Source organism: Microplitis demolitor, chromosome 10, assembly GCF_026212275.2.
Source record: "Microplitis demolitor isolate Queensland-Clemson2020A chromosome 10, iyMicDemo2.1a, whole genome shotgun sequence".
Classification (NCBI taxonomy): Eukaryota; Metazoa; Arthropoda; class Insecta; order Hymenoptera; family Braconidae; genus Microplitis; species Microplitis demolitor.
The window spans coordinates 379,671-400,553 of NC_068554.1; the positions used below are offsets into that span (position 1 = coordinate 379,671).

A 20,883-nucleotide genomic window follows, 5' to 3' on the forward strand; every position below is an offset into this window, starting at 1 on the left:
GGCAATCGCTATCACGTTTGTGGTTTTATCATTCATATTGCAGATTAAAGTGGGAACGGATTTCTCTACCCGCAAATTTATTTACTAATTAATAAATAATATTAATGTATATAATTATACAATATATTCAATTATTTTGTCAAATTATATCGTACAAATCCGTTTAAATTATTCTATAATCTTTATACGAATAATTCAATCATACTAACGGAATGTTAATAAATTATTCATTTATTCCGTATGGCAAATTAATATTTATACTTTATTACATTAAATTTAATTATTTAATCGATCGTTTGAATAAAATTTTAATTTCCACTGTTAATTTTGCGATGATTTTATTAAAAAAAAATTTATGATAAATAATTTATTTATTTGATTTCCGTAAGTAGGAAAACATTAAATGATATTTTGGTAAATTAATTTTGGGATTTACAAATGCAAAAAATAATTTAACACATTTAATTAGTGCATAACTTATAAGTACATTCTTTGATTTTAAATTTTAGCGCGTGCGCATTATTGTGGAAGCACATGCGCAGTAGAAATAACAAGTTTCCCACCAAAGAGCTCACCGCACATGATGTAAACAAAAACTATTTACCACGACTGATTTTAATACTTTAATTATTTACTCAAAATAACTGTCAAAATTTTTTATCAACCGCATAATTGTAATTCTGTACAAGGTAAATATTATCATGATAATTTAAATAAAAAATTAAGTCAATCATAATTTTAAATGTTCGAAAATTTATTTTTGGTTATATAACCTATTATATTTGTTTGCTTTCATGTAAATTTAAATTAATTAATTTTTTTTTTTTAGCACTATCAAAAAAATGGATGAAGTATTAGCATGTCCACCGACTTATAAATTAAATTTCGCTGAACAAGTACATGCAGTTGAATTTTCACCTTTTGAATGGTCACAAAATTTAATTTGTATCGCTTTCGACGAGGAAGTGTCAGTAGGAAGTATTAAATTTCCGGTAAATTTATCTGCACAATTATTCAGCCGATAATAAATTTTTCGTACTCGTTTTAATCTCAACTATTGATCATAGGACAATGATGATGTAGAAGAAGTTATTTTTTCTCCACTACGTACATTCCATCATGAAAGTAGGATTCATTCGCTAGCATGGAGTCCAGAAACGTCATTAAGTGTCGTACCTAAAGTATTATCATTTGGAGTTGCCGGTTCTGACTTCAAAATAAGATTGTTCAACAGTGATTTGAATGAGAAAGACATTTTCGAGGTAAATATTTTATATTCACCCACACTTGAACTGAAACTTGAAGTTTCGATGCTGGTATCATGAAAGATTAATTTTAAATCGGGTTTTAGGTTCTAGAAGGGCACAAAGATTATATCAATGCAATAGCATACGAATCAGAAGGTGAACTGTTGGCATCAGTATCAGATGATCACACGTGTAAACTATGGGCAGTAAAAGAAACTCCAAAATTAGTAGCAACCTTCTACTTAAAATCCCCTGGGATGAGCGTTTGCTGGCACATTGAAGAGTCCGGCAAGCTGTTGGTTGCTGAAAAAAATGGACTGATACGTCTGTATAATGTAAGGAGTCAAAAAGCCATAATGTCCATGGACGCCGGTGTCGTTCCACTCATGTCTGCCGACTGGAGTCTCAATCCCTTGAAAGTCGCTTGCGTTTCCGCTGGCGAATTACTTGTCTGGGATGTCTCTCGACCTAGGTAACTATTAAACACCTTGACTCCTAGACGATTTATTACAGTTGTAATAATTTATTTATGTACTTTCAGCCGACCAGTTTTTAGCCGCACGCTTCATACAGAGGGTAGTTTGGTAATTAAATTTTCACGGGGCAATGAGAATCTGGTGGCAGGTATCGGCCGACCGGACAATATACTTAAAGTTATTAATTTAAAAACAAAACATGTTGTACTGAGTGGTAAATTAAAACTCATTGGTGGTCTTAATTGGCACTACAAGTTACCATACGTATGTGCTGGTAGTGACAGAGAATTATTATTCTGGCGTGTTAGCTCATGATTATATTTTTTTATTAAATACAATTCATACTTTAATAAAAAAAATTATAAAAAAATATAAAAATAAATTATTTAATTATGATACAGCTTTAGTCCATAATCCTGTGATAATATTTTTGAATTCCGATTCTTCATCATTTATAAGACTTGATAATTCAGTGACTTTACTGTAGATAACAATGGGACTAGGTACACAATTACGATCATCGATGAATTTCTTTTTTTCTGATCTGACTTTATTCAGTCGCTCCCTTAGACTTGAATGAGAATCACCATTTACTTTGGTGGGTTCACTGTCATCAGCTTCTTGATTGTCTTTCGATGAGTTGCTAATTGTGGTAGCAAGCGAAGCTTCGAGTTTGGTTATTTCGGATGTCACTGTCCAGTATTTGACTGCTGCGGGATCTAGACCGTCTGGTAGAGTCTTCTTGATTATATCTACGATATTTTTTACATCTAGATTACCAGTAGACTCTGGAGATCCGTTGAGTTTGTCAACTAGCCAGCTGCTGAGAGCGAGACACAGATAAGCGCGGTAGCTTTTGTAGATTGGTTTTTCATCATCGAAACTTGCAATAAAAGGTTTCAAAACAGCTAGTAGACTTAGTAAGTAGCTGATGCGTGGCTCACTTTTAGGTTTCATTATTTCGTACTGTGAAATAATGCCAAGAGCGGCTACGATGTGATAAATTTGCTGGTCATCGTTGCTGGCTGCCAAAGCCATGTTATGGCTTACTGATAACCAGAGACTTGACTCGTCTTGAGAAACGGGATAAGTTACATTTACAAGTTTACCATAAGCTTCAAGAGGTTCTAAATGCTGATAACTTTTCTGCAATGTGCTGATCAAGTCACAAGATGTCTTACCTTCGATCCATGAGCATACGAAGGCATCATCAATACCACGGACTTTGTTCACTTCCTCTAAAGCTACTAGATGAATCAAACGATACCGTATTGCTGGGAATTGTTCAATCAAATTCCTGGCCAATGGGTAATTAGACTGGAGCAGAGACTGAATGATAGCTTGGTCAGCTAGTGATTCTGCTAGCTCACTGTCACCAGCAATAATCGCGAGCTCAGCTGCAGTCTTTAGATTAACAACATCAGGCCTTCGTGCGATGAATTTAGCGGCTCTTATACAATCTCCCAGAAGAAGTGAGCATTGTGCTGCGTCTTCGTACAGTCCAGCTTTGGCAGCATGACTTTCCCAGACCTCGAGTATTTTAGTCAACATCTGGTCTTTTGAGTCCAGCTTACAGCGAGCTAGAGTGTACGCCTCCCGATACATTTTTGCTTCCATAAAGACTTCGATAGCTTGATAAATCTTGTGGATTATTAAAAAATAAGCAACTGCTTTGGTTATGTTTGATTCAAGTACCAGCTGAGTTGCGTAAGCTTCACACATTTCTTTCCAGGTTTTCATGGACAGCATTGGGGACAATGATACCATAAAATCATTCAGCCGTCTTTCTTTTGCGGCGTTTTGTAATTGGTCCCGCAGATCGCCAGTCCATAGGCTTAGTTCCGTTGCCATTGTGTGCTGGCCCTGAGAAGTGAATGTCGTCAGTTCATTTTTAATTACAGACATCATCTCTTTTTCATCACCAAATATTGAAAGTAAATCATCTGCGTCATTGTCACCGTCAGTATTATCTGACGATTCAGCGCTCTGAGTTTTCATTTTTTGTGCGATTTTCAAACAATTTTGCAAAGCAATGTCTTTATTATTCATCATCTTACGATAAACTGGTAAGAAAGTCTTTTTAGTTTTTTTATCTCTTGTTACTTTTGTCTCTGATTTAATAGACAGCTGACCCAATTCTGATGTAAGACTTTCAGAAGATTCAACAGTAGCACTAGCAATACTGGCTTCGCATTCCATAGGTTTGCTTACTCCTGTCTTTGAGTTCTTTGATTTTTTATTCTTACTCTTGTTCTTTTTTACTTCAGTCATTACAGGCATCACTACCTGCTGATCAGAAATTCTCCAAATACGCAAACTGAAGTCAACAGAACCAGTGATGATTAAATCAGAGTTAACTGGACTCCACATGCATGAATATACTGGGCCACGATGGCCGGTGTAGGTGGCGATCAGCGCCTGGGTCTCAATATTCCAAACCTGAGCAGTCGAGTCATAACTTCCGCTGACAAGTTGTCCGCTGATGTGAGGATTCCACCCAAGACTGATCACGCGATCTGCATGACCGCTGAGAGTACACACGACTTTGTGCGTTACCGTGTCTTTGACTTCTTTGTCTCCAGTATCGCCATTTTCGTTACCTTTTGGGCTATCGATCATGATGGTCATGTCGAAGATCGTAATTTTGTTGGTGTTGGTAGAAACAGCCATGTAATTTCTCATCGGAGAGAATTCCAAGTCCGTCAGAGTACTGTCAGGATGCCAAGCGATGCACTGCACAGCTTTTTTCAATAAAAATATTGGTTTTCCGCAAGCTTTTAGCTCTCGATCCTTGAAAAAGATGGACCCGTCCTCGAACCCGATCGCCACGCACCCAAAGTCTGGTTTCCAAGCAAACTCTGTGCAATCTTTTTTAATGACAACCTGCGGCGCTTCGTTGGCTTTCTCGGGATTGAAGCAAACGAGTTCATTGTCCGCGCAGGAGTAAAGTCCGTATTTAGTGGAACCCGGTCGCGGGGCCCAAGCGAGAGAGTAAACAGTACGTCGATGATGCTGGCGGTAGAGAGTGGGTAACTTGGTGGTGTTATTGGTGTCAAATGCACCAACACGTCCTTCGGCGGTACCAAAAGCCAGAATATTTTCTTCAGTTGGATGCCAAGCTATCGCAGTAACTCTTCCCATGATCTTCTGCCACATACAAGTCACATTGACTGAATTTTCATGTGGCTCCGTGAGGTTCCAGAGTCGCAGAACCATGTCACCTGATCCATATGCTATTAGCGAAGTATCCAATGGGCAAGAAGCCATGCAGTAAATAAAACCACCTTGGGTAGGTACACTGTGCTCGACATGACACTCATTACCGTTAATACTACTGCAAACTACCTGACGATCTTGAGCAGTTGTCCAGACTAGTCGAGAACTCTTCCTCCAATTTTCATTATGGTCATCGGCACTTGGAACGCTGGTTATTGAAAAAATTCCACGAGCATGGTGACCGTGGATTAGTCTCCATGTTTTTTTACCTGATCCTAAATCCATGGCCAGAAGTTCACCGAATGAAGAACTGGCAAGCAAACATTTAGGTTCTATCCAGCATAAAGCTGTAAAATGACCAGAACCACTGAGTTTTGACCGATGCTGATTTGAATCTTGAGGAGCACTTGGTAAAGTAAACTGTGATTCGTATCTGCCGTCTCCACCAGCGCGCCAGATGAACACAGACTTATCTTTAGCTCCTGAAGCAAGTAGCAAGTCTTCAGATGTACCATCACCGTCATTAAAAATATTTATTTTTGAAGGACACCATGATAAGCTAGTAATTTCAGTGTCATGACCACGTAGCTTGTAAATAATTGATCCGGAACCCTGAAGATTTACAATATAAACAAGTCCAGCTTTGGTACCGACAGCAACGATATTAGACTTGTGAGGACAGCATCTGATGCACGTTGCTGTCATTTTGCCAAGCGTTATTGTTTGACAGGCGCTGAAACTGGTGTTCCATGACAAAATTACACCATCAGCGCTGACACAGATCACATGATTTGGGTCAATTACTGACCAATCAACTCCTACTACTTTCTGCTTGCTGTCCAGGTACGACTGCGACTGAACTGCGCTCATAGTCTCCAAGTCCCAAATTCTAATGATATTTTCATCGCCTCCGGACAACAGGAGACGTTTCCCAGGTCCATAGTCCGGACAAAATGATACAGAACTCACTCGATCAGTGTGAGCGTCAGTTATTATTGAATAATCACGAGCTTTGGTGATAACTCCTGGAGGTTTGGATACGACTATCATGTTCTTAGACCCCCAAGCCACTGTACCATCTCTCGCGCATGATAGTATCGTGGTCAGATACCAATTTGGGGATGGAGGCAGTGTCACTTCATTCATTTTTTATGCTAAAAAAAATAATTGTCATTTATTGACAAAAACCTTTGAGGTTAACCGGCTTTTTGTTTTTTATAAAAAAAATATATTAATTTGAATACTTACATATTTTATTTAAAATAAACTCTTAAATAATATATTTATGTTGTAAACTTGTTATTTATTTATTAATTATGAGGTAATTGTCGTTGTCAATACGTTTAATACCTAAGGTTAATCCTACTCCTCAAATTTAAATGAGCGGTTTTTAAAAATGGCGCCAACTCCATTTTATTTAAATTTAAATACGAGGTTGGTTTTCTTTTAATTTTAAAAAAGTAATTAATTTATTAATTATTATTATTAATAGCGCGGGAAATTTAAATATTTTAAAAATAAATTATTAAAAATTGGGACAAATTAAAATTCGTACGTTAAAATAAAATGGCGGCAGAATAGAATAGAAAAATATTTGAAAAATAAAAAAAAAAACACTTGACTGTTTGAACAAACCTTGGCGGAAAAATAATATGCAGAAGGGTGTCCGATACACTTGGAGATTTGATTTAAATTGATCCAAGCGTATTGCAGCTAAAAAACGTCACTTAACGGCTATTTCCCACCAGACGATGCCAGATGATTCAGCTCAGGAACTTAGAAGTTATCAGCATCAACATCAGCAACACTTCACTCTAGCACTGAACACTCAACATTTAACAACACCACAGATACTTTACACAATTTAAATTTTACAAACACCCACATTTTAACGAAACAATAACTATAAGCAATAAATTTTATGGATGATTCCGCGAATTAACTGCAATACTGCTTGAATTTAAATGTCAAGAAGGATCCGAACTACTACTGCCATTGTTGAGATGATACTTACTGCCGCTATTGGACCGCCAGTTGATAGAAAGCAATCGATTTTGCGATTCATTCTCCCACCCCCACTCTAGCAAAAATTTGAACGTCGAATACGACGCGCAGTGGCGCCAACTTGGCGCGAAATTTAAAAATTGAAATTTAATTATTTTATTTAAAATTATTTTTATCAATAATTATATTAATTAGGGTTCATTCGGAAATATTTTTAAATTTTATAGATAAGTTGGGTTTTAAAAAATCAGTAGCATTAATTTTTAGACTAAAATTAAACAATTGATGTTAAAAAAATCAAACGCTTTATTGCTTAATTTACTGGGATTATTTTTTCCGCCTTGGAAATTATCACCAACGCCTCATGCTCAATTTATTAAAACTTCAATAAAAGTAGTGGGGGTAAATAAATTATAAAAATACAAATAACCTAATTTAAGTAAAAGTCAACAGAGTATAGTCAGTGCATTTAAATATTTAAATAAATAAAAAGTAGGTATGGCTGAATTGCTGCTGGACCCGAATATTCGTGGGTGGGTCTTTTTGCCAATTGTTGTGATAACATTTCTCGTTGGCATAGTAAGACATTATGTGTCTATTTTACTTGCATCACAGAAAAAAGTTGAAATTCATCAGGTTCAAGATAGGTACGTGTCATATTATTACTCATACTCCAATAAATAATCAATGGTTTTTTTTGTTTATTTATTTTTTTCAGTCAAGTTATGATCAGATCAAGATTATTACGTGAGAACGGTCAATACATTCCAAAGTCTGCATTTTTAATTCGTAGGCATTTTTTTAATAATGAAGAAACTGGATATTTTAAAACACAAAAACGTGCACCAGTGTCACAAAACCCAATGACTGATCCAAGTATGATGACTGACATGTTGAAGGGTAACGTTACAAATGTACTGCCTATGGTACTTATTGGTGGTTGGATCAACTGGATGTTCTCTGGATTCGTTACCAGTAAGTCAATAAATAAATACTGATTAAATAATATAGCAGATACGAAACACATTTTAAATTACAAAAAAATGAATTAAATAATTAAAAATATGAAAATAAAAAAAATGCACATACTGATTTTCAAATTCTATAAAAGTGTATTTTTTAAAATTTTATTTAATTTACATTTTTTTTAATTTTTTAAATTAACAAATGCCTGCTACATTCACATTTATAATTAAATATCGTAATTAAGAATATAATTAAATAAATATTTATAAAATTTTAGCAAAAGTGCCATTCCCATTGACGTTAAGATTCAAACCCATGCTCCAACGAGGAATAGAACTTGTCACTCTAGATGCTGCCTGGGTGTCATCAGCCTCCTGGTACTTTCTCAATGTCTTTGGACTCCGTTCAATCTACACTTTAGTGCTGGGAGAAAATAACGCAGCGGACTCGTCAAAAGTTCTGCAAGATCAAGTCTCAGGAGCTGCGATGTCGATGCCACCGGATCCAAAAGCGGCATTCAAGTCTGAATGGGAAGCCTTAGAAATTTGCGAACACAATTGGGCGTTGAATGGCGTCGACATGGAGCTGACTGGCAGCCAGACCAAAGGAGACACCACCGATAATATTTACCACCAAAGTAGAAATCATTGATAGACTAATTATACATATATTTATTTAATTAATAAATTTAACAATCATGTAATTAATAACAATTTATTTGATATCTATTGATGGATACAAATCAGTGCGTCGATGTTTATTGCATGGCATATTGTCACGTATTTTATTTAGTAATTTTAAATCTATTTCACCAATCGCAATTCCCGTTTTTTCAGAACATTGAGCTATTATTGTACCCCAGGGATCTACAATCTAAAAATTTATATTTATTAATAATAAACAATTCATTTTTTTTTGTTATTTAACTAATGCTTTCATTGTAATTAATTATTTACCATCGCATGACCCCAACTGACGCGTTTTTTATTGTGAGTACCAGTTTGAGCAGCAGCAATAACATAGCACTGGGTTTCAATAGCACGTGACCGCAATATTATTTCCCAGTGTCCAGCTCCAGTTTGATAGGTAAATGCTGATGGATATGTCAGAACTTGAGCTCCAGAATTGCGTAACGCTAATGACAATTCCGGAAATCGCATGTCATAGCACTTTAAAATAATTAAGGAGTAAATTACATATGCAAGATACCTATTGTTTAAAAAGGATTGTTCATAAAGGATACGATACTAAGACCCAGTTTGCCGGCTGGACTGTCAACAGGATCGACGATCTTGTCTCCGGCAACCACATAATCGGACTCCATTAATCTTACACCAGTTTCTTTGTTCTCCATGTCAAATAAGTGAATTTTTCTGTATGAAGCAACGACTGATCCTTGATTATTTATGACAACGTGGGTGTTTGATATTTTTTCAGAACTATCAGGACGTTTTTCATGCAATCCGCCCAATGACAACCAGATGTCGTGCTGCTTTGCCAGGTTTTTGTATTTTGACATCATCAGACCGTCTTGAGATTCGCTCATCGCTACGATGTCTTTCTTGTTGTCTGCTAAATAATCACAAGCTTCTGGAAAAAATGCCATCTGTAATTTTAATATTTATTTAACTACTAGTTTATATTTAATCAATTAAATTTATATGAATATATGCTTTATTACACAAGCTTGACGTTGCTTAGCTTGAATTACAAGATCCTCGAGGATTGAATAATTTTTTTTTTTATTTTCTGTTGATGTCATCTGACAGACAGCCACCAAAGGATTCATCATCGTTGACATTAATCTTTTTGTCGTACTTTTACTAAAATTTTAATATTTTTTTAACTTATTTTAAAAATTTTAAATAAATTGACAGGTTAAAAATGTAAATAATTTACTTGAATAAATTATTTGATACCAAATGTACAACTGATGATACTTTGCTCATTTTGTCACGTCCTTGATTAAGATTTAGTTGGTATTTAAATATCTAGCTGATAAAATTGATAATTTAATTTTTTCACAAATTGATATCATTTAAAAAAAAAAAAAAAAAGAGGACGAGAGCTGGCGCGCTCGCGCGGGTGAAATTGGAATTAGAATAAGAGTAACATCTTTCTGGCTTCTCCTCCATTTTTGAGCAAAAAAGAGTCAAGATTGAGGAAAAGTTACAATGTAATAGATTTCGACTGTAATGAAATTGAAAGAACCGCGTACTGATATTCCAATTATCTAAGTAGGTATTTTTAAATTCCTATCCTACTTACATTTTATTTTGTCCAAAATTTGAAAAACTGCCAAATGACAGCTAGACATCATGCACTTATTATTTTGAAAACATTTAAAAAAATATGATACTGAAAGATGAGTTTAAATGTAGCAGACATCAGACAATGATTTATAAATTTTTAAGAAGTAAATTAATTAATTTAAATAATGAAATTTTAAATATTAAATTTACAAAATTTTAAATATTAAATATTAATTTTAAATATTTTTGTATATTCTAAAAATTGAATTTTACTTATAACTAACTTATTTTTTTTCAAAAATTACGACATTGGCTAATATATGACGGCTACTTTCAGTAACAATTAAAAAATTAATTATATTATAAAACTGGCCCTAAAATGGACGAAAAGGGTAATTCTACTCTATCTTATAAGCTATACATGAATAAAAATTGAAAATCAATCAAAAATATAAGTAATAAAAATTTTATTCAACTTATTGTACGAGTATACATACAAAATTTTTTTATTTATCATAAATTATAAATATTGAGAAAGAATTAATCTAAAAATTGAATTATTAATCAGTTTTTATTTTTTAAAATAAAATTCAGTATTTAATAAATTTAAATATTAAGGTAATATATGAAGATACATTGATATACATAAATAGATTACGTAAATTTTTACTATTATTAGTACATAGTATAAAATATCAACTCGTAAAAAAATAATTTAGAAAATTTTATATATTTTTTGTTCACTAGCAAAATTCATTTTAAACATTTCATCAAATGTTATAAAATTATTTTTTTCGAGCGTACATTAAATATTGATTTTTTTTTTTTATTTAAATTATTTACATAAATATTGCTAATAAATAAAGAAAAATTATCAGTTAATTTTAGCAGGTGTTTTGTTTTTGGGCCGCTTATTTTTCTGAGTCGATGTCCAAATGTGTCGTTGAGAGTCATAATTATAAAATCCCTGTTTGTACTCGCCCCGGATGGGACTCAAACAGGGTGAACGAGTGATTGGTGACTTTGTTTTGCTGGGTCTGCTTGAGCATCTTTCAATGGAAACGCTGTTTCTAGAGTTGATTCTTGCTGGGGGTTTCTTAGGCAACGGGATCCAGTAGACTTCTTCATCTTCTTCGACGGGATGGGCGCCAGTATTGGCCTGCATGCTCCAATTTATGTCAGGCGATGTTGAAGAAGCATAAACATCGCTATCGGAGTTTTTAAGTGAAATAGAAGTTGAGTTTGTATGATACATGTCACTTTCATGATCGCTGAGCTGGTAATCATCATGATTGTTGTTGGTGTCCCCGGGATGGACTGAAGAAATGAATGATCCGTCGTAACTATGATCGACACTCTGTTCTAAAACGTCAACTAATTTCTTGACGAAATTTCTTGAGCCTGGAGTTATTTTTTGTTTCTGTGTGATTTCGCATTTCTTGCGAAACTCTTCAATAATATCTTGAAGTAGACCAGAATTATTACTGACATCTTCTTTGGAATGTACCTGCTCACGTAGATGAGCATTTGCATTTATGATATTCTGTCTGGCTTTCAATGCTCTTAGCTTCATGGTGGTCTCTTGGCAAAGGTAACTAGTACCGGGTGGTAAAATACGATCATGAATACTGCTCTGTACTTTCTTTACAGAATTATCAACTTTTCCTGTTGATTTAACTCCATACATCTTCTTCAAATTCTCCAAATAAGCTAATTTCATGTAATACTCTTGTTTCTTCTCATTGATTGTTTTTTGTCTTAAGGCTTCTGCGGATAGTGACATCGATTTAGCTGGATTACACTTTTCTTCATAAGACTTTACAGGAATAGGTGATTTTTCTTCATTTGCTGAATAATTAATAGACTCGCGTTTTTCTTTTGATTTATCAGCATTATTTTCAGCTTCAGCATCAAAAGTCTTTTTCTTCAAAGCCTCGATGATATCTTGGACGAGTTTGGTACGACGATTTGGACGTTTAGGCTTTACAATATTTTCTAAAGCTGGTGATTTTTTGTTAGATATTACAAACGTTTCATTGAGAGTTGGCGAGGGAGTGGCACGAGGTGAAACTGCTTCATTAGATTCTTCAATCGGCATCAGTAAGCTCTGTGACTTGGAATCATTTGGACAGAGATGTAAATACTTTGAGAAAGCATTTGAAAATGGTTTGTTATCAATGAAACTGTACGATAAGTCATTATCACATGTCGTAGTACTTAGTGACACCTCATCAATCATAACAGTTTTGTAGAGCTGGCCGCAATTATCGAGGTTTGTGACACGGGCACTTGAATTATTTAGCGCATCAGAAGTATCTAAAAGTGACGAGTCATTTAGCTTCTTGTCTAGATCCAATTTTTTTGGGGGAAAGACAATATTGATGTTCTCTATCTTCCGGGATGGGGATATTTTTGGAAACGTTCTACTAATATTTAATTTTGCTTTCCGGGTGACTTGTTTTGGTGGTGATATATTCGTACGACGGTCCAATGATGTTTCCAATAATACTCCGACCGTGCGGTTTTTTTCTTCTTTATCCACTGGAGTTGCTTTTGGATTAGGATAAGATGAATTCATCTTTGAACGTCCATCCGGAGAGGCTGTACATAAAATTTAAAAGTTAATAAATAAATTTATTATTTATTTTTAAAATTTAATTTTGTAATTTCCAACCAGCGTCATTTTTAATTGACAAGATAATTAATGTAATTAAAATAAAAAAAAAATTACCATTAAATGTTCGATAAACCATCGGTGTTGTACTGGAAGTTTTGTTCTTGTAATCAGGAGAACGCCAAGTAGGAGGACGCAAATCAATCGGATAATTTCTCGTCAATATTTTTGGCGGCTTCGATGAATTATTCAAATACCACTCGGGTATAGACAACTTTTCTAAAGATTTCTGCACTCTTATTTCAGCCTCAGTTAGTATTCGCCTGTTTGCTTTACTCTAAAATAAAATAAAAATTAATTAGACTTAAAAATTAATGATCCTATAGTTAGAAAACAATTTAAAGTTTTCAGATTTTTTTTTCAACAGATCAATTATATAAAATAAAAAAAAAAGTAATTCACGTGTAGAAAATTAAAAAATCTATAAGTGTAATTTTTTAAAATAAGTTTTTTTTTTTTATTTATTAATTTTAAACAAAATCCAAAAATTATTCAACGTCGGCAAACTTCAGTATCATAAAAATTATTTACAAAAAATTATCAATTAAAATTTTAAAAATTTGCACGGCCATTAAAATTTTTCAGTGCATTAAAAATTTTGTTTAAAATATAATTTATTTAAATTTACCTTGAGATCAGGAGAATCAAGCATATTCCTTTTAATCCAACTTGTTGAATCAGTCATGGTATTTAATATATTTTATTAACGTCTTTGAAGCACAAAAATAAATTCACAATATTGATGATAATTCACAATTCACTCAATGTAAATTAAAAACTCAATAATAAAAAGTAAATTAAGCAAATAGTCCGTGTTGATGTAAGTTTACTCAAGAAAAATAAACTACTTGTCTGACGAAGAGATCAATACGTGTTGAAAACTTGAACACTCGACAAGAAATGATAATTAAGTGAGGAAGTGAAGAAGCCTAGAAGCTACCACCCCCCCACTAGGTGACAACAACTTGGGGGTAAAATAAAGGTAAGCAAATTTTTCTGACCAATGACAAGCAACTATTTAATCCTCGGTGTACTTGAGACGTAGGTAATATTTGAAGTACTAGGGTCCGACATAAAACCTTGAAAATTTTTCCCAATTGTCCGATCCTTCTTTGCAGATAATGAATTTTGAATATTATATATTATATACAGTGTCCACTTGAACATCCGAGCTCAAGACTTATATTTCAACAACGTTATTTTAAACTTCAGGAAAAGTATTTATGACTTAAGTATAAGTGTAAATAAAGTCTATAGGATTTTCGTTAAATTTTCTATGCTTCGTGTCGCTTCAGGTTGTAAAATGTCTATTGTTCTCCATTTGGGTTCATATATTTTTGTCGCATGAAAATTTTACATTTGGATTTTACCTTTAAAATATTTTATTTTTAAATATATATTTTATTAATTATTACGTTGAAATTAATTTGAAAAATTAAATATCTTTATAAATATTTTAGAGCAGCATATAAATTATAATTCGCCGACGTTTAAATAAAACATAACATATGGGAGAAGTGGAAAGAGAATGTGAAAGGTGGGATCTCCTTGACAGTTTTTTAATACTTCAACTCATATGTCTAGTATACATCAAGTACTCATATGAGTAGCAAACACTCGTATGACTTAAAACTAAAAGTTTATTTAAAAATATTATGACCAGGAAATTTAAATCGACAGTAAGTTATAAATATTTTCAAATACTTGTTGAATATATCTACTAATTTACTCAGATTTGTATTGAACAATGCTAAGTATTATTTGAATAAATCGTGTATTTAAATTTTAATAACGGACTACGTGTTTCTGCTTGAATTTTTGTTAATTTCTCGGCGATCACTGATAAGAATCGTTTTACTGATACCCGCATTACCGGAAAATAAAATGTCTTTGTTTGAATTATTGTTTATTATATTTATTTATTTAAATAATTCAATTGACTTTCCTTTAAGAGCAAACATGTGTTGTGTTGCAAATCAATGATATGTTTTATTAGCTCAAGATGGAGAGAGATAGACAGGTGAAAGTTTTTTTATGAATAGTTACTTTTTTTTAAAGACGGCCAAGAACGTGAACGTTATTTCATGTGTAACACTTTTGATGTTTTTTTTTAATATTTAAAAAATAATTTATTTTTTGTATAAATTTTTTCAGGCATAAAAAATGGCATTAGTAAGATCATATTTAGTACGTAGGTTTGAAAAAATAAGATTTATAAGTAATCAGGCAGTAAACACGTCGAAAGACTTTTCACTGCAAGATGATGGACAAACAAATGCAAAACCTTATGAAGAAGTTCCAGGTCCGAAACCATTACCAATATTAGGAAACACATGGCGCATGTTTCCTGTAATTGGACAGTATGAAATCGGGGACGTTGCAGCGATTTCACAGATATTTTATGATAAATACGGTGAAATTACACGTCTAACTGGTCTCATCGGCAGGCCGGATTTGCTTTTTGTTTACGATGTCAACGAGATTGAGAGATTGTATCGGCAAGAAGGACCAACACCTTTCAGACCTTCTATGCCTTGTCTTGTTAAATATAAAAGCGAAGTCAGGAAAGATTTTTTTGGTAAACTTGCTGGTGTTGTTGGAGTGTGAGCTTCTTATTATTACATAACTCATTTTATTAATTGTCAGAACTTTTAATAATAATATTTTATTTGTAGACATGGAGAACCATGGAAAGAATTTCGTACCAGGGTTCAAAAACCTATTTTGCAGCCACAGACTGTTAGAAAATATATTTCGCCTATAGAAGTCGTTACGAATGATTTTATAAATCGGTAATTATTATTTTTTTATAAATAAAATTATTTATTTCATTTATGTAAGTATTTACTTCTGTGTAGAATTGATAAAATAAAAAATTCCAATGATGAAGTACCAGCTGATTTTGATAATGAAATTCATAAATGGGCATTGGAGTGTAAGTTTTATTTACATATTTATGATAATTTATTTTTTATAAAAAATATTTTTTAAAAGGCATAGGAAGAGTAGCACTTGACGTAAGACTCGGTTGCTTAGAAGAAAATCTGACTGATGATTCGGAGCCACAGAAAATAATAAATGCCGCGAAATTTGCGTTGAGAAATGTCGCAGAGTTAGAATTGAAAGCGCCGTACTGGAGATACATTCCAACGCGTTTATGGTCGCGTTACGTTAAAAATATGGATTTTTTTATAGAGTAAGACATTTATTTTATTTATTAAAAAAGTAATATAAATATTTTATTAATTGAAATTATAATTATTTAAGAGTTTGTATGAAATATATTGATGCCGCTGTCGAAAGATTAAAAAATAAAAAATCTGTTAGCGATGCAGACTTATCAGTTATCGAAAGGATATTAGCCAATGAAAAAGATCCTAAAATAGCTTATGTGCTGGCTCTTGATCTTATTTTAGTTGGAATTGATACTGTAAGTTAGTAAAATTTCTTACATAATTTTGGATATTCATTCATTTATTCTATTCAGATTTCAATGGCAGTATGCTCGATACTTTATCAAATAGCAACGAGGCCAGAAGAACAAGAAAAAATTTACAGAGAATTGGTAAATATTTTACCGGATCCTACAGTTTCGCTGACTATGAAACATTTAGACCAAGCCGTTTATACCAAAGCCTTTGTTAGAGAAGTATTTAGGTAATTAAATTAAAATAAACTTTTATATTTTAAATATTATGATAAATGATTACTTGTAGAGTTTATTCAACTGTAATAGGAAACGGGCGTACATTACAAAATGATACGGTTATTTGCGGGTATCATATACCTAAAGGAGTAAGTCCGTAGTTTATATAGTTATTTAAAAATATATATAATTTATTTGTCAATCATGATAATAAATATTTAAATACTAGGTCCAGGTAGTCTTTCCGACAATAGTTACAGGAAAAATGGAAAAGTGGGTTGAGAACGCTCATGAATTCAAACCCGAACGTTGGCTCAAAGAAAACGAAAACAAAAAGCTTCACCCTTTCGCTTCATTGCCTTATGGTCATGGCGCACGCATGTGTTTGGGTCGCAGATTTGCGGACCTTGAGATCCAGGTACTTCTTGCAAAAGTAAGTTTAGTTATTCGGTTCTTGATGAACTTTGAATACTTATATTGAATAAATATTTTTTAAAATAATTTTTCAGCTCATACGTAATTACAAGCTTGAGTATAATTACGAGCCACTCAACTACAAGGTCACGTTTATGTACGCTCCTCATGGAGATCTTAAGTTTAGAGTGATTAAAAGATAACTTTTGTTGAATTGTATTTTATTTACAGTTTTTTTTTTAAATTTTATAAAATTATATTTTTAATAAAATATTTTATTTTAATTCTCGTTTAATGAATTTTAATTTCAACGGACCCTTTGGTGTGTAAAGTGGATTGATATGATAGTCCATTTTTTCATAGTTATATTCCAAACGATATTTCTGAATAATCTGTAAAATAATAATCGGTTATTAAGGTCTGACTCACACTTTCTATTAAAATAAAAGTTAGTAGACCGACAATGGCGTGTAGAACAAAGTCATCAAGCATAACTGACGAAATAATGCTTATGTATTTATTTTTTATTTTCTCATTGCATTGTAGAAGAAACAAAATTTATTATTTATATAAAAAAAAAAATAATAATAATAAATAATAAATTGTACAGTTGTGTAGTCTGCAGTTGTCACAAAACTAAAATTGTCTTCTGAAGTGTTTAAAAATAAACACAATAGCTCGAGGTTTTATATTTTGACTTAAAAGTTTCACGGTAAAAGATTTTAAGAAGCTCTTAAATTATTCTTTCGTGTCAGAAACATTGTTCGAGTGTCGCGTCAAGTTTATTGTCATACTTCCATTCTGTCGCCAGCTAAATAAAAATTTCTAGCTGTCCAAGTCTCGTCATTTTCTAATCCCCGTGTTTACAAGGTATTTTGTTAATTTTTTTTCATAATCTAACATCAGAGGCTCACATTTTGGAATTTAGTTTAAATAATATTTGTCTTTTCCGCGGTAAGCTTATTGGAAAATCATTATCTTTTTTTTAATATATATTTAAATAGCTAAGGAATACTTTAATTTAGCGTAATCGTCAACACAAGATAACGTTAAGTACCTTACTAATTACGATTATCATTTCGAGATCAGCGAAGCGGCGGCCTAGACACATGCGCCTTCCAAATCCAAACGGTAACGATGCAAATGAATGATGACACTGGCGTGATGAATCATTATTGTCGTCATTTATCCATCTTTCTGGGAGATATTTATCGTTTTGCTTGAAATATTTTTCTTCATTACTTATTACGTAGTGTTGAAATACTACTTGAACCTAAATATTGAAATAAAAAAAAAAACTTTTCATTTATTTTTTTACAAAATTGATATACAATTTTTTGTACACTTACCCCTTTCGGAATATGGTAACCTTTTATTACAGTATCATTGGTCATACATCTTCCATTACCAATAACCACTGGGTACATTCTTAAAAATAAAAAATAAATGTTTAATCATTTAATTGCAGTTGAAATTTTATGTAATGAACGCGAATGAAACCAGCACTTCCGATTTTCACAGCGCAACGACTTGATTAATTTTATAAACGACATATACATTTACCTTAAAGTTTCTTTGATACATGCTTTTAAGTATTTCAAATTATCTAGATGTTTACGTTTAATTTTCATATCTTCATGAGGAAGTTCACGATTTATTTCATCAAATAATAAAGATTGTTTGTCTGGGTGTGATGCCAATTGATATAAAATTGAACCAACTGCATTTGCTGTCTGTAAATGACAAGAAAAAAAAATTATAAGTAGCACGTAAAAATATGATAATTAAATTATTTATGAAACTCACAGTATCAATTCCAACGAGAAATAAATCAAGCGCAAGTACGGAAGCTAAATTAGAATTTTTATTGTCATCAATCTCGAGAACACGTTCCAGTAACGATAAATCACGATTTTTGTCTTTGTACTTTGATTTTTCCATCGCTATCTGCGTGTACTTAATCGTGAAACTGAAATTATAAATTATTTAATAAAAAAAAAAATTCTATGTGAACATAATAAATTTAATTATTGAAAAATTACTTTAGTAAAGTATCTAATGCACGAACATAATCACGGTATCTAGGAGTGTTAAATAATTTCCAAAATGGTATTTTTAATTCCAAAATCCCAACATTTGTAAAAAATGTATGGACAGCGTCGATGAGTTGTTGGGTTTCGAAATCAGCGTCTTCGTCCATACAACCGAGACGCAAATCCAATGCGACTTTAGCTATTGCTATTAATACAATTACCAATTAAATAATTTTATAAGCTAGTCTATTAATAATTTAATTAATTAAACTCACATTCTAGTGACCATTTATTTATTTCATTTAAAAAATCGTCCGGTACTTCGTCACAATTATTTTTAATTCTATCAATTCTGTAAATAAAAATTATTTATAAAATATAATTTTAAATATTAAATGGGTCATTATTAAAAAAATATTTTGACAACCTCTTGATAAAATCAAGACTCGATTCTTCAATTGCTCCGACATATAAATTGACAATTCGTGGCTGTAGCATTACTTGCTGCACTTTACTGCGAAACTTATACCAACTTTCACCGTGGCTACAAAAAAAATAAAAAAACTTTAAATTACTTCTTACATTTTTCTTTAACAACAACAATGATAATAAAAAGTTAAGTAGATTTACACAGCAATAACGCCAGGATTATTTTTGAAAAAATTTTTGCGTAACACATGTTTGTAATAATTGAGCGAAGGCATTGAGGGACGATGGGGCATTATTTCTTCTTGACGGAATATTTTGTGTATTTCATCAGCATCGTAAAGGAAGACCATGTCCGGCCTGCCCATAAGACCTTCTATTTTAACAATATCCCCATACTCTTTGAACAATCGTTTGGATACTTTGTCGATCTCTTTTATTTTGAAATCACCTTTTACAAAAAAACAACTGTCATAAATACATCAGCTTACATTTATTATTAATTTTATATTTTTCCCGGGTTAATGGATACTCGGAGTACTTAGTTGAGGTAAATAAATATTTTTATTACCTATGTAAGGAATGAATCGCCATGTGTTGCCCAGAAGCGGAATTGGTTTAGGGCCAGGAATTTCCCCGTACGGTCGTACTGAATTTAATTCTTCAGTTGTCAAATTATCAATTACTGCACTTGAATATTTATTTAAATATATTTTTATTATTTTACTGGCATTAAAATAATTTTTGAACTTATTTATATTTAATAAATTTATTTTAAACATTTTTAATAGAATTATCACGATACAAAATTTTATAAATTTGTTTTTTCACTCAATTAAATAAATTGGGAACGCGTTTATTTAGATATTAAATAAATTCATTATTTAATACTTTCCGATAATGTAAAATTGTTAGACTTTATTGTTTAACGACAAATTTAATACTATTGAGTTTCTTTTCAGGTCTTCAGAAGAAGTCCACCAAGAAAAGTTATAAAATACACTCAAGTGGGAGTGAAGCTATTGTATTGAATCGGGAAGGAGAAATTTAAAAAATATCTGCTCTTAAGTTTACGCGCCGAGGAAAAAGTGATTGCACTTAAGTATAACAACAGAAAAATAATTCACTAGTATCTCGTTTTTTTAATAATAGGTTAGAACTATTAGAATCTCTAATATTCAAGGTCGCTCACTTAATTTTAATTTTTTTTTTTTTATGATTATCGAAACCTGTTACTTTTTAATTTCAAGTGTGAATCTCATCGAATTTCTTCAACCTTGACTTTATTATTGTTAATATTATGAAACATAAAAATAAATTTTTTAAGTTATCATTATTGTAATTAAAACTTTTTAATTGCTGTGATTTTTTTTCCTCGAAAACAATTTCATTACAAAATTTTATACATTAAATTCAAAAATTTATTTTTATCGCGGCGCGGCTTCATTCACTATGATTATTATTATTATTACAAGTAGTAGTAGTAGTAGTATAGATTGTAAATTTTTTTTATTTTCAAATACAAACTT

At 32.1% G+C, this 20,883-nt stretch overlaps 7 protein-coding genes across 11 annotated transcripts; 3 read left to right on the forward strand and 4 right to left on the reverse strand.

Moving 5' to 3' along the window:
- Window positions 1-562: 562 nt before the first annotated feature.
- Window positions 563-2,114, forward strand: LOC103571894 (nucleoporin Nup37). The gene is made up of 5 exons (XM_008550224.2): window positions 563-689; window positions 830-992; window positions 1,068-1,262; window positions 1,352-1,719; window positions 1,789-2,114. Exons 2-5 carry the CDS (start codon window positions 843-845, stop codon window positions 2,036-2,038), a joined length of 963 nt encoding a protein of 320 aa, XP_008548446.1. The 5' UTR covers window positions 563-689; window positions 830-842; the 3' UTR covers window positions 2,039-2,114.
- Window positions 2,022-6,330, reverse strand: LOC103571895 (gem-associated protein 5). The gene is made up of 2 exons (XM_008550225.2): window positions 6,188-6,330; window positions 2,022-6,093 (listed from the first exon to the last, which is right to left on the reverse strand). Exon 2 carries the CDS (start codon window positions 6,083-6,085, stop codon window positions 2,114-2,116), a length of 3,972 nt encoding a protein of 1,323 aa, XP_008548447.1. The 5' UTR covers window positions 6,086-6,093; window positions 6,188-6,330; the 3' UTR covers window positions 2,022-2,113.
- A 1,027-nt stretch (window positions 6,331-7,357) lies between these two features.
- On the forward strand, window positions 7,358-8,661 carry LOC103571892 (ER membrane protein complex subunit 3). The gene is made up of 3 exons (XM_008550220.2): window positions 7,358-7,590; window positions 7,662-7,918; window positions 8,187-8,661. Exons 1-3 carry the CDS (start codon window positions 7,442-7,444, stop codon window positions 8,558-8,560), a joined length of 780 nt encoding a protein of 259 aa, XP_008548442.1. The 5' UTR covers window positions 7,358-7,441; the 3' UTR covers window positions 8,561-8,661.
- On the reverse strand, window positions 8,610-9,951 carry LOC103571893 (deaminated glutathione amidase). The gene is made up of 5 exons (XM_008550223.2): window positions 9,809-9,951; window positions 9,591-9,732; window positions 9,153-9,515; window positions 8,866-9,078; window positions 8,610-8,782 (listed from the first exon to the last, which is right to left on the reverse strand). Exons 1-5 carry the CDS (start codon window positions 9,856-9,858, stop codon window positions 8,624-8,626), a joined length of 927 nt encoding a protein of 308 aa, XP_008548445.1. The 5' UTR covers window positions 9,859-9,951; the 3' UTR covers window positions 8,610-8,623.
- A 102-nt stretch (window positions 9,952-10,053) lies between these two features.
- On the forward strand, window positions 10,054-17,173 carry LOC103571891 (probable cytochrome P450 301a1, mitochondrial). 5 transcript variants are annotated; one of them, XM_008550216.3, is made up of 11 exons: window positions 10,054-10,146; window positions 14,296-14,514; window positions 14,990-15,438; window positions 15,511-15,627; window positions 15,694-15,770; window positions 15,830-16,031; window positions 16,103-16,265; window positions 16,323-16,492; window positions 16,552-16,630; window positions 16,711-16,914; window positions 16,991-17,173. In XM_008550216.3, exons 3-11 carry the CDS (start codon window positions 14,999-15,001, stop codon window positions 17,096-17,098), a joined length of 1,560 nt encoding a protein of 519 aa, XP_008548438.1. In that variant the 5' UTR covers window positions 10,054-10,146; window positions 14,296-14,514; window positions 14,990-14,998; the 3' UTR covers window positions 17,099-17,173. The 5 variants fall into 5 exon arrangements, with proteins under 5 accessions (XP_008548438.1, XP_053598510.1, XP_008548437.1 ...); XM_053742535.1 differs by lacking the exon at window positions 10,054-10,146 and adding an exon at window positions 13,737-13,817; XM_008550215.3 differs by lacking the exon at window positions 10,054-10,146 and adding an exon at window positions 13,863-14,130.
- On the reverse strand, window positions 10,834-13,553 carry LOC103571890 (uncharacterized). Its single transcript, XM_008550214.3, has 3 exons — window positions 13,464-13,553; window positions 12,893-13,112; window positions 10,834-12,762 (listed from the first exon to the last, which is right to left on the reverse strand). Exons 1-3 carry the CDS (start codon window positions 13,518-13,520, stop codon window positions 11,036-11,038), a joined length of 2,004 nt encoding a protein of 667 aa, XP_008548436.1. The 5' UTR covers window positions 13,521-13,553; the 3' UTR covers window positions 10,834-11,035.
- LOC103571900 (probable cytochrome P450 49a1) lies at window positions 17,160-20,520 on the reverse strand. Its single transcript, XM_014442853.2, has 10 exons — window positions 19,926-20,520; window positions 19,559-19,805; window positions 19,356-19,472; window positions 19,204-19,280; window positions 18,938-19,133; window positions 18,702-18,864; window positions 18,459-18,628; window positions 18,245-18,323; window positions 17,953-18,168; window positions 17,160-17,287 (listed from the first exon to the last, which is right to left on the reverse strand). Exons 1-10 carry the CDS (start codon window positions 20,134-20,136, stop codon window positions 17,171-17,173), a joined length of 1,593 nt encoding a protein of 530 aa, XP_014298339.2. The 5' UTR covers window positions 20,137-20,520; the 3' UTR covers window positions 17,160-17,170.
- Between the last annotated feature and the right edge of the window lie 363 nt (window positions 20,521-20,883).

Excerpts from the sequence above, each read along its gene's own strand:
- LOC103571894 (XM_008550224.2), top strand. The coding sequence starts at position 843 with ATGGATGAAGTATTAGCATGTCCACCGACTTATAAATTAAATTTCGCT. Across the intron at positions 993-1,067 it reads TAGGAAGTATTAAATTTCCG|GACAATGATGATGTAGAAGA; the intron begins GTAAATTTATCT and ends TATTGATCATAG. Across the intron at positions 1,720-1,788 it reads TGGGATGTCTCTCGACCTAG|CCGACCAGTTTTTAGCCGCA; the intron begins GTAACTATTAAA and ends ATGTACTTTCAG.
- LOC103571895 (XM_008550225.2), bottom strand. The coding sequence starts at position 6,085 with ATGAATGAAGTGACACTGCCTCCATCCCCAAATTGGTATCTGACCACG.
- LOC103571892 (XM_008550220.2), top strand. The coding sequence starts at position 7,442 with ATGGCTGAATTGCTGCTGGACCCGAATATTCGTGGGTGGGTCTTTTTG. Across the intron at positions 7,591-7,661 it reads ATTCATCAGGTTCAAGATAG|TCAAGTTATGATCAGATCAA; the intron begins GTACGTGTCATA and ends TATTTTTTTCAG. Across the intron at positions 7,919-8,186 it reads GTTCTCTGGATTCGTTACCA|CAAAAGTGCCATTCCCATTG; the intron begins GTAAGTCAATAA and ends ATAAAATTTTAG.
- LOC103571893 (XM_008550223.2), bottom strand. The coding sequence starts at position 9,858 with ATGAGCAAAGTATCATCAGTTGTACATTTGGTATCAAATAATTTATTC. Across the intron at positions 9,733-9,808 it reads GTATCAAATAATTTATTCAA|TAAAAGTACGACAAAAAGAT; the intron begins GTAAATTATTTA and ends TTAAAATTTTAG. Across the intron at positions 8,783-8,865 it reads TCAGTTGGGGTCATGCGATG|ATTGTAGATCCCTGGGGTAC; the intron begins GTAAATAATTAA and ends ATAAATTTTTAG.
- LOC103571890 (XM_008550214.3), bottom strand. The coding sequence starts at position 13,520 with ATGACTGATTCAACAAGTTGGATTAAAAGGAATATGCTTGATTCTCCT. Across the intron at positions 13,113-13,463 it reads TTGATTCTCCTGATCTCAAG|AGTAAAGCAAACAGGCGAAT; the intron begins GTAAATTTAAAT and ends ATTTTATTTTAG. Across the intron at positions 12,763-12,892 it reads GGTTTATCGAACATTTAATG|CCTCTCCGGATGGACGTTCA; the intron begins GTAATTTTTTTT and ends TTTTATGTACAG.
- LOC103571891 (XM_008550216.3), top strand. The coding sequence starts at position 14,999 with ATGGCATTAGTAAGATCATATTTAGTACGTAGGTTTGAAAAAATAAGA. Across the intron at positions 15,439-15,510 it reads CTTGCTGGTGTTGTTGGAGT|ACATGGAGAACCATGGAAAG; the intron begins GTGAGCTTCTTA and ends TTTTATTTGTAG. Across the intron at positions 15,628-15,693 it reads ACGAATGATTTTATAAATCG|AATTGATAAAATAAAAAATT; the intron begins GTAATTATTATT and ends ACTTCTGTGTAG.
- LOC103571900 (XM_014442853.2), bottom strand. The coding sequence starts at position 20,136 with ATGTTTAAAATAAATTTATTAAATATAAATAAGTTCAAAAATTATTTT. Across the intron at positions 19,473-19,558 it reads AATCCTGGCGTTATTGCTGT|CCACGGTGAAAGTTGGTATA; the intron begins GTAAATCTACTT and ends TTTTTTTTGTAG. Across the intron at positions 18,169-18,244 it reads GTTACCATATTCCGAAAGGG|GTTCAAGTAGTATTTCAACA; the intron begins GTAAGTGTACAA and ends TTCAATATTTAG.